General features: G+C 40.9%; 1 protein-coding gene across 1 annotated transcript in view; it reads left to right on the top strand.

Moving 5' to 3' along the window:
* The first annotated feature begins 8,227 nt into the window (after positions 1–8,227).
* The window catches only part of Thumpd2 (THUMP domain 2 tRNA and snRNA guanosine methyltransferase), a 42,947-nt gene continuing 39,522 nt past the window's right edge, over positions 8,228–11,652 (top strand). Inside the window, exon 1 of the mRNA XM_076832856.2 lies at positions 8,228–8,359. Coding sequence (XP_076688971.2) covers positions 8,234–8,359 — 126 coding nt within the window. The 5' untranslated portion in view covers positions 8,228–8,233. The remainder of the gene's footprint in view (positions 8,360–11,652) is intronic.

The following is an 11,652-nucleotide window of genomic DNA, read 5'->3' as shown; positions in this document are numbered from 1 at the left end:
AAACTAAAAGTTGGTTCTTTGAAAAAATAAATAAGATCGACAGGCCCTTAGCCATGCTAATGAAAAGAAGAAGAGAGAACTCAAATTACTAACATACAGGATGAAAAAGGCAATATCACAACAGACACTACAGAAATACAGAAGATAATTAGAAAGTATTTTGAAACCCTATATTCCAATAAAATAGAAGATAGTGAAGATATCGATAAATTTCTTAAGTCATACGATCTGCCCAGATTGAGTCAGGAGGACACACACAATTTAAACAGACCAATAACAAAGGAAGAAATAGAAAAAGCCATCAAAAGGCTACCACCCAAGAAAAGCCCTGGACCAGATGGGTATACAGCGGAGTTTTACAAAACCTTCAAAGAAGAATTAATACCAATACTTTTCAAGCTATTTCAAGAAATAGAAAAAGAAGGATCTCTTCCAAATTCATTCTATGAGGCCAACATCACCCTGATCCCGAAACCAGACAAAGACACTTCAAAGAAAGAAAACTACAGAACAATATCTCTAATGAACTTGGATGCAAAAATTCTCAATAAAATCCTGGCGAATCGAATACAAAAAGCATATCCAAAAAATTGTGCACCATGATCAAGTATGATTCATCCCTGGGATGCAAGGCTGGTTCAATATACAGAAATCAATAAATGCTATTCACCACATCAACAGACTTAAAGATAAGAACCATATGATCATCTCGATAGATGAAGAAAAAGCATTCGACAAAGTACAGCATCCCTTTATGTTCAAAACACTAGAAAAACTAGGGATAATAGGAACTTACCTCAACATTGTAAAAGCTATATATGCTAAACCTCAGGCTAGCATCATCCTAAATAGAGAAAAACTGAAGGCATTCCCTCTAAAATCTGGAACAAGACAGGGATGCCTCTATCACCACTTCTATTCAATTTAGTTCTTGAAATACTAGCCAGAGCAATTAGACAGACAAAAGAAATTAAAGGCATAAAAATAGGAAAAGAAGAACTTAAATTATCACTATTTGTGGATGACATGATAATATATTTAACAGACCCAAAAGGGTCTACAAAGAAACTGCTAGAGTTAATAAATGAATTCAGCAAAGTGGCAGTATATAAAATCAACATGCATAAATCAAAGGCATTCCTGTATATCAGCAACAAAACTTCTAAAAAGGAAATGAGGAAAACCACTCCATTCACAATATCCTCAAAGAAAATAAGATACTTGGGAATCAACCTAACAAAAGAGGTGAAAGATTTATACAATGAAAACTACAGAATCCTAAAGAGAGAGATATAAGAAGATCTTAGAAGATGGAAAAATGTACCCTGTTCCTGGATAGGCAGAACTAACATCATCAAAATGGCGATATTACCAAAAGTTCTCTACAGGTTTAATGCGATGCCAATCAAAAACCCAACGGCATTTCTTGTAGAAATAGATAAAGCAATCATGAAATTCGTATGGAAAAACAAAAGACCCAGAATAGCAAAAGCAATTCTAAGCAGGAAGTGTGAATCTGGAGGTATAGCGATATCAGATTTCAAACTGTACAACAGAGCAATAGTAACAAAAACAGCATGGTACTGGTACCAAAACAGGCAGGTGGACCAATGGTACAGAATAGAGGACACAGAGACCAATCCACAAATTACAACTTTCTTATATTTGATAAAGGGGCTAAAAGCATGCAATGGAGGAAGGATAGCATCTTCAACAAATGGTGCTGGGAAAATTGGAAATCCATATGCAACAAAATGAAACTGAATCCCTTTCTCTCGCCATGCACAAAAGTTAACTCAAAATGGATCAAGGAGCTAGATATCAAATCAGAGACATGGCATCTGATAGAAGAAAAAGTTGGTTATGATCTATATACTGTGGGGTCGGGCTCCAAATTCCTTAATAGGACGCCCATAGCCCAAGAGTTAATAACAAGAATCAACAAATGGGACTTACTTAAACTAAAAAGTTTTTTTCTCAGCAAGAGAAACAATAAGAGAGGTAAATAGGGAGCCTACATCCTGGGAACAAATTTTTACCCCTCACACTTCAGATAGAGCCCTAATATCCAGAGTATACAAAGAACTCAAAAAATTAAACAATAAGATAACAAATAACCCACCAACAAATGGGCCAAGGACCTGAACAGAAACTTCTCAGAGGAGGACATACAATCAATCAACAAGTACATGAAAAAATGCTCACCATCTCTAGCAGTCAGAGAAATGCAAATCAAGATCACCCTAAGATACCATCTTACTCCAGTAAGATTGGCAGCCATTATGAAGTCAAACAACAATAAGTGCTGGCGAGGATGTGGGGAAAATGGTACACTTGTACATTGCTGGTGGGACTACAAATTGGTGAGGCCAATTTGGAAAGCAGTATGGAGATTCCTGGGAAAGCTGGGAATGGATCCACCATTTGACCCAGTTATTGCCCTTCTTGGACTATTCCCTGAGGATCTTAAAAAAGCGTACTATAGGGATACTGCCACATCAATGATTATAGCAGCACAATTCACAATAGCTAGACTGTGGAACCAACCTAGATGCCCTTCAATAAAAGAATGGTTAAAAAAAAATGTGGCATTTATACACAATGGAGTATTACGAAGCACTAAAAAATGACAAAATCATGGAATTTTCAGGGAAATGGATGGCACTAGAGCAGATTATGCTAAGCAAAGCTAGCCAATCCTTAAAAAACAAATGCCAAATGTCTTCTTTGATTTAAAGAGAGCAACTAAGAACAGAACAAGGAGGAAGAGCATGAGGAAAAGATTAACATTAAACAGAGACGAGTGGGGGGAGAGAAAGGGAGAGAGAAGGGAAATCATATGGAAATGGTAGGAGACCCTCAATGTTACACAAAAGTACATATAAGAGGTTGTGAGGGGAAAGGGGGGGAAACAAGGGAGAGAATTGAACAACAGCAGATGAGGTAAAGAGGGAAGATGGGAGGGGAGGGGATGGGGGAGAGTAGAGGATAGGAAAGGCAGCAGAATACAACAGTCACTAATATGCCATTATGGAAAAATGTGAATGTGTAACCGATGTGAGTCTGCAATTTGTATTTGGGGTAAAAATGGGAGTTCATAACCCACTTGAGTCAAATGTATGAAAGATGATATGTCATGAGCTTTGTAATGCTTTGAACAACCAATAAAAAAAATTAAGAAAAATAAAGAAAATTGGGACCTAAAATTTAAAAAATAAATAAATAATGGTGGGGAAGGATGAAGGCTAACACAAATCACACCATTTATTTTGTAAGCACCATGAAGGTTTCATGAACCTTTGCCTACACAAGCCCACAGACCCTCTTGTCAAGAGGAGTACTTCATACATTTTTTAAAAACCTTGATTGATGCATGTACCCACTCATCCTGTGTAGGAGCAACTACCTTCATAGGTGCATGCATCAATCAAGGTACTTGTTGCAATAAATAGATGCTGATTTTGATTGATTATGCAAAGGAGAGTTTGTTTAAAAAAATAATAATAATGTGTCTCAAATGCTGGGCAGGCTGGAAAACCAACCTAGAAACTAACTTTCAGAAACCAACCCTAACCAGAAAACTAATGCCCCTGCCACATTTCTACCAGCAATACTTCTGCCTGCTGATAACAAGCTGTCTCTAAAGGTCAGACATCCTGCCAGCACCCAGGGAAGTAAAATGAATGTTGGGAAGAGCCCTTGCCCCCTAGTGGATCATTTCTGAGTTATGATTGGTGCAGTCTAGATCACATGACTATGCTCTAGAGAAAAGAGTCTCTCTCCCCTGAGGAAACGGACCTCAAAAGGCAGAGAATATACCAGAATTGGCAAAGATGCTCAAATGGGGAAGATATAAAGGCTCACTTAACTTCAGAATAAGTTCATTTATTCTACCTCATTCATAAAATGGCAATTATATGCCAGTCCCAATTGCTTTTCTTAGTTCCCATATATCACAATGTACTGATATACTTTTGAGACTGGGGCAAAGTAGCTGATTATCAAAGAAAAGGAAATGGGTAGAGAGCCCTCCCCATCACCTGGTTGCTAACAGCCTCCAGGGAAGAGGAAGGATCACACTTTCCAATTCAGGGGATCAGCCCCAGAATGGCTCTCCCCCTGCCCTTTCAGTCACTCCACCTTTTGACCACAAAGGCAGAATAAAAGGAGGAGGGGGCATGAGAAGAAAGGAAACCTGAAATCTATAAAGGGGCAAGACATCCCCACTTCCTCAGGCACCAACTCTGGACCTCCTCCTCTTGGGAGGAGCCCCTCTCTCTTTCTTCCTCTCTCCCTCCCCTGCCCCTGTTCTATCCTTTAAAGAAAACTTGTTTTCTTGTCTCTCTCAGTAATCCAGGGTTATTACCATGACCTCCCATGAAATTGGAAGTTTCTCATAGGCTGGTGCCTTGTATTAACTGATATATTGCCATGTACTCAATCAATATTTATGAATGAACAAATGATAACCGTATAAATATTATATAAGTAAAAGAGTACAAGAAAGGCATATTATTCTAGCTTAGCTATTAAAGAAAAGAATGGAAGAAAAGAATGTTCCAGGCAAAGGAAACAGGCACACAAAAGGCCTGGGAGGAGGGAAGCAGTAGTATTCTGAAGTCAGCAGTTGGTACTGATTGGTATGAAGCAGGTTGTTAATCTCCTGCACAGAAGAGACCAAGGTGTGTCATCAACCCCACTCAACTGTACCAGACTGCAGGAGAGGGAAATGGAAAGCAGGATGTTTCAGTCAGCTTTTTCACTATTGTGACTAAAACACCCAAACAGAACAATTATAGAGGAGAAAAAGTTTACTTGGGGGCTAATAATTTCAGAGGCTTCAGTCCATAGACAGCAGGCTCCACTCCTCAAGGCTCTAGATGAGGCTGAAAATCATGGCAGAAGGGTGGAGGGAAGTGGCTCACATGATGTTGAGGAAACAGAAAAAGAGATTCTGCAGACCAGATACAAAATATATACCCCAAAGCCACACCCCCAATAACCCACCCCCTTTAGCCACACCCTACCAGCCTTCAACTCCCACCCAGTTAATCCCATCAGGGGGGGGATTATTCCCTGATTGGGTTAAAGCTTTCATAACCCAATCATGTCTCCTCTAAATCTTCTTGCATTGTCTCACACATGAGCTTCTGAGGAGCTCCTCACATCCAAACCAGAACACAGGACATGTGAAAGGCCTTCTCAGGTAATTCTGAGCAATATTCCTGACTCAGAAACATTATTTAATAAGTGTGTGGGGAGGACAGAGAAGATGAAGAGGAAGGGGGAAATAACAAGCAAAGAGTGAAGAAGGTTCGGGTCATCCCTCGATTCCCTGGCTTTCACACCTGATTTGCTTCACTATCATACCCTTATTCCCACATCCTGCTACAAACTCCCTGCTGATATGATGGTTATAGCAATCCTCTTAGCTCAGGGGGACTTCAGTGTTGATCCATTCAGTAACATTGCATCTAATGCAGCACACCCCGACTGGGAGCCTACCACGTGAAAGCCAGTGTTATCACTAAGGATGCCCAGATGAATAGCCATCCCCTCCTCTCAAGGATCTCACAATCTAAAGCGTCTGCATTCTAATATCTAAGAATATACATTAAACATTTTTTAAGAACTAAAGGAATTGCCAGTGGCATGAAAATAAGGAGACTTCTTGAAACACTGGTCTTGTCCTCTATTCCTAACATACTCTCACTTAAAAGCTGTTCCTGCCGAGTTCCCACTTCCTGCACATTGCATATGTAATATTCAAATAGCAAATCGCAGATGGATATATTAAATTCATCTATAGGAATCAATGGTCCTTTTTCAGTAGAGACATTTTGCTAATGAGAAGAAGAAATGATGGAGGAAGGAGTAATGGGAGAGAGAATTCCAGGCAACTCTCCTTCCAGAAAACTAATTATTTTCTTCCAGAAGAGGCAGAACCCCACCTATTCCAACTCATTGCAAGCATTATGTGAAAGGTACTGGTGGATGTGACAGGCTGGACCAGGGTCCAGAGAACAAATGCACATGAAAACGACTGGAACAAAAGTAACCCCTGACCTGGCTGACCCGAGGCTACTGGAGGGAGAAAGATATCAAAAGGAGGCGGAAGAAGGCAATGTGAAATGAGGGTTGACTCTGCGAGACTGCAGCCTTCACTCAGCTGCAGTCCCATCCAGGAACAGAAGCTGCTGACCAGTGCTGGGCTGGACAGTCATTCTTTCAATGGCTTTGGGTGGCACTTACATAACCTGGCCCATCCTCACCTGTGTTAGCTTTCTGTCACTGTGATGAAGTACCTGAGATAAACAATTTAACCAGAGGAAAGATTTATTTTGGCTCCTGGTTTCAGAGGCTTCAGTCTATGGCCAGTTGACCCTGTCACTTTTGGTCCTTTGGTGAGACAAAGCATTATAGCTGGGAACACATGATGGAGTTGAGGTGCTTACCTCATGGAGGATGGAAAGCAAAAAGAGAGAGAGAGAGATTGAAGAAGGGGACATGTTTCCAATAAACCCAGGACATGTCCCCCTATTTCCTCCAACTAGGCCCCACCTCCTTAATTTTCTACCACCTTCCAATAGCGCCACCAACGGAGGGCCAAGTTTTCAATGCACAAGCCTTTGATGGTCATTCCTGATCCAAACTCCCAGCCCTCTGCCTTTACTCCTCAGTTCATATAACTGATTCCCTAACACCTCCTAAGAGCTCTCAACCTTTCAGCCCCACTCCACTCTGTACGTGCTGCTCCCTCTCCCACGTCCTCCAAGCTGAACTCACTCATGAGTGATCTTCAGGAAGAGCTCTGTGTCTCCGCTTTGTCAGTGCTGCCATAGCTTTCCTGGATGAATCAATGGTCAGTCAGTGAACTTCATCATCTTCTGAGCTTCTGACGGTCCAGACCCTTCCTTGCTCATTTCTGAATCCCCAGGTCAGCCTGGTGAATGGCAGAGAATAGCTGCTCAGGATTTATTGAACAGAACAGGATGCATCTTATCTGTGTGCTTACCCTCTTAGCTATAGGATGTTGGGAGTAATAAAGAGATTTTATAAGCCAGATGCAATGGTGTCCCCTCTAATCCCAGTAGCTTGGGAGGCTGAGGCAGAAGGGTGGTGAGTTCAAAGCCAGCCTCAGCAACTTAGCCAGGTCCTAAGCAGCTCAGTGAGACATTGTCTCTAAATAAAATACAAAAACAGGCTGGGGGTGTGGCTTAGTGGATGAGTGATCCTGGGTTCAATCCCTGATAACAAAAAAAAAAAAAAGAGGTTTTATGATACTCCCAAGACAGACTTGAGAGTCAGAACCCAAAAGGAGAATAGTTTGGGGGAGAAAAGAATTCATCAAAATGGAACTCTGAAAGGTCTTAGGACTGAATCTATGAAAAGTCCATATCTCAAGACTCCGTTATGAAGAATATTTACAATTCTGCTCTCCATTTGGTGTCCCATTGTGAAGCACGTGGGAGGCACTTGCAAAATAAACAGATTTAACACCTTCTGTGTATCTGATTCAATATGTAGTTATTGATTTAATTTAAAGCTGTCCATTTTGTGATATGGATTCTATTCTTTGCAAATAGGATTCTCGTTGTCATTTTAAAATTCAGAGGTTGTTTGTTATTTGTTTTAAATAACTTTCAAATACCGTTATGAGCCGCTCAAATCAGATGGCCCAAACTGGATGAGAAATTTGTTCATTACCAGGATGGTTAACTAAGTAGTGCAAGAAATGTGGTGTGTTTTGGGAATATAAAGGCATTGTGTTAGAGCATATGAATTTCTGCTCTTGGGGCCCAGGATTGGCAGATTTAGACGGGGTCTTGGTGGACACAGCGGGCCTCCTTCTCTGAGGTTAGTGAGAAGGAAGGGGTGAAGGAAGGAGAGAAGAAGATCCATTATACTAGATATTGAGAAACTTAGGTTCCAGGCTCAGCTATGCTGTCCCTTGACCTCTCTGGGCATCAGTTCCCTCAATTTGAAAAATAAAACAAGTGGCTTAGGTGATTAATGACACTCCTCTCACCCGGAATTCTAAACTCAATGCAGTTCCGTGCAGTTAACTAAGGAGAGCCACAAGCGCCGCTCCCGCAGACCCTCGGGCCTTGGGCTCTAGCTCCCGCCCAGGCCCAGGCCAAAGCCGTCTCGGCGCGCGCCTCCGAGAGCGCGGGAGCGCGCCGCTCGCGTCCCAGGCCACGTGACGAAGCCGCGGGGCCGCTCCCGGGCCGCCATGGCGGCTGCGCGCCAAGAGCCGGGGTGCAGGCCTGATGGGGGCGTCCGCTTCTTCTGCACCGCGGGCCGCGGCCTGGAGCCCTTCCTGATGCAGGAGGTGCGCGCGCGGCTGGCGGCCACGCAGGTGAGTCAGCCTTGTGCTCCAGAAGGGCAGGCGGCCGTACCCGTCCCGGTCCCCACTCCCCGCCAGCACAGTCTTAGAAGCGAGCTCGGCTTCCCAGACTCTGGAGTGACCGAGGCTGAGGTCCCTGACCGCGTAACTTGACTGGCCGGTTCTTTAATTACTGCTGGGAGGAACCAGCGGTTGTTTCTTCTCCTAAATACCCAGTCCTCCTCCCGCACCTCCGACCTCTGTCGTGGCTAAAGTTTTTAAAAGAGAGGTGTTGAGCCAAGTTCCTGGGTTCTTTCAAAGGAAGTGCTACAGAGGACCAAGAACTAGATTGAGACCTGTCAGTATCCTTTCTTCCTCCTCTAAATGCAAACATAATCTTCAGGTTCAGTTATTTGAAATTTGCTTGGTGACAATAATTGGTTTTACCTCTTATGATTATTGTGAGGATCAAATGATATAGGGTATTTAAAGTACACCTTAAACATTCAACAACAATAGCTGGAAAATAATATGCTCTTGCAGGCCTCATACTTAGCTGTTGTTAACTTCAATGAAATGAACAAGGTTGTAAACACCTTTTTTTTAATCTAGAACTGCTGAGCTGGTTCTTGAAAGCAGAAGGTAAAGATGTAATTAGAAAAGGCATCTTGATGGGGTATCTAGGACATTGTGAATAATGTGGTCTTGGAAAAGGAAAGCTTGCAAACCAAGTAGACCACTTCCCTCGGAGCTCCTTCAGTGTTGGAGACCCACAAAAGAATTTCTGCAGTGGAGGTTTAAAATGTGGGTGGACAGTCACAAAAATGTCATCAGCCCTATTAGACCACCTGCCAGTGGTGGCTTGGGTCACAGAATTTAATAAAGTATTGAATGTAGCTAATCTAAAATAGTCACTCTGTAATAATAATTGCTGACATTTTTCAAGCATTTAATGTGTCAGGCACATGCTCTTAGGTCCTTACCCTCAATTTAACTGCTTAATTTTCATGACCCCATGAAGTAAGTGTTCCACGTTTAACAGATGAAGAAAATAAAGCTCTGGTAGATTTAATAATCTGTTCAAGTCTTGTGCCAGAAAATGGCAAAGGTGAGATTCAAACCCAAGCTGCCTGTGAAATCAAGCATGAGTATATAATCATATTTAACCCAGGCCAATTATATAGCCATATGTAATCCTGCTGTGGTTTGTTTTATTTTAATGTTAACCAGGAATGCTTGGTATGAAAAATAGAAGGCTTGATCCAAGATCCAATCTAGTTACATAAGCTTATTAGGAAAAAGACCCTCACTACTTATTTGTCTTCTTTAGAGACAAAATGAGATGGGGAAGTTAGAAAATTAAGTACAGGGGAAAACTTCTTGACAATGAGAGTAGTTAAATGCCAAGATAATTTCCATATTCTGCTCTTGTATGTTTTAGGGACGTGTTAGTCAACTTTGTTGCTGTGGCCAAAATACCTGACACAAAGTAGAAAATTTTTTTTTTTTGGCTCACAATTTTCAGAAATTTCAGTCCATGGTCCGCCAGCTCCATTGCTTTGGACCTAAGTTGAGACCGAACATCTTGACTGAAGGGCATGATGGAGGAAAGATACTCAGTTCATGGCAGCCAGAAAACTAGTCCAAAATAGTGGAATGGGGACTCGTATCAGAAACTCTCTAGCTTTGTAACCCATGTGGTAGCTCAATTGCTGTTGTCTCTTAGTATCTGAGAGAGGATGGGTGCCAGGACTACCCCTGCTCAGACACCAAAATCCACAGTTGCCCAAATTCATTATGTAAAATGGTGTAATATTTGCATCTAACCTACACATATCCCCTACGTGCTTTAAAATCATCTCTAGGTTACTTATAACATCTAATGCAAAGCTAATGTTCTGCAAATACTGATCATACTGTATTGTTTAGGGTATCATGATGAGAAGGAATTCTATAGATTTATGTTCAAACATAGGCTTTTATTCCAAATATTTTTCATCTGAGATTAGTTGAATCGGCACATAGGAAACCTGCATTACAGAGGGCCAACTGCCATGTGAGAAATTGCCCTGTAACATTGGGTATAGGTTATTTCCATAACACCTTGGCAAACAGCATATGTGGGCTTTAGAATCAAAGACATGTATTCATACCTTACATCTTCCTGTAATAGATTTGTATTTTGGGACAAATTACTCAAATTGTTAAGCTTGTTTCCTTGGAGGTGAAAAAAGGCGATAGGACCCGCTTTTTATTTTTTGTAGTACCTACAGGATTAATTCAGTTATTCAAATGAGGATAGATTGGTAACCCAGTGCATGACAAACAGTTAGTGCTCAGTGAATGTTAGGTCCCACAGGAGTTGCACAGGAATACTTAAGACTATTCCTGTAGTGACAAGAGAGTCTGTCAGAAACTTTGGTTTGCTTTAAGAAAAATTAATATTCAAAATCAGGAATTTATAAAACAAATTAACTCAGAAGTGATTGTTTACTTTTAGAAAGTAATCATTCAATTTTAATCAGTGTTTTTCCAATTTTAGTGAACATAAGAATTACCGAGGGAGCTTGTTGAAAATGCCATATCCCCGGGTGCGCACCTCAAAAGGTTTTCTTTCAGTAGAACTGCTGATAAGCACAGGTGTTCACATGAACATGAAACACTCTTCCTTCCCAGGTGACTCCGCCAACAAACTGCTCAGTGCACAGTAGAAAATATTCCTGTGTATTCCTTTTAGCTTTGTTTATGGAGAATTTTGTGCAGATATAAAAGTAAATAGAATATTATAAAGAATTCTACATACTTACCGACCAACTATGAAAAGATCAACCCATGGTGAATTCTGCCCCATTCACACCTCCTGCCACTCTTTATCCCCATGTTATTTTGAATTAAACTCCAGGAATCATTTCATCTGTAAATATTTATTTTTCTTTAAATAATAAGGACTCTTTTATAACACTAGACATAATATAATACCGTATAGTATAATGGCTCTAAAAAATGTAAGCCACATTATCATTGTCACAGATAAAAATAATTCCTTATCAAATATCTAGTCAAGTGTTCAAATTGTCTCTTAAATGTCACTTTTGTTTTTTAAGTTTGATATTTGAATCAGGATTTCAAATACTTTTCATACTTTGACCAGTATACTTCTAAGCAATTTAATCTACAGATTTACCCCCGCTCCCATCTCTCTCTTTTCTCCCCCTTGCAAACTGTGTCTTAAAGAAGTTGGATTGCCAGAGCCAGAAAACTTTTTCCTATAAAGGGCCAGATAGTAATAATCGTAGGTTTTATAAATCAGATGTGGCTTCTTTGCA

The sequence above is a fragment of the Callospermophilus lateralis genome, chromosome 14, assembly GCF_048772815.1.
Source record: "Callospermophilus lateralis isolate mCalLat2 chromosome 14, mCalLat2.hap1, whole genome shotgun sequence".
Lineage (NCBI taxonomy): Eukaryota > Metazoa > Chordata > Mammalia > Rodentia > Sciuridae > Callospermophilus > Callospermophilus lateralis.
This window is presented reverse-complemented; position numbering and strand designations above follow the sequence as displayed.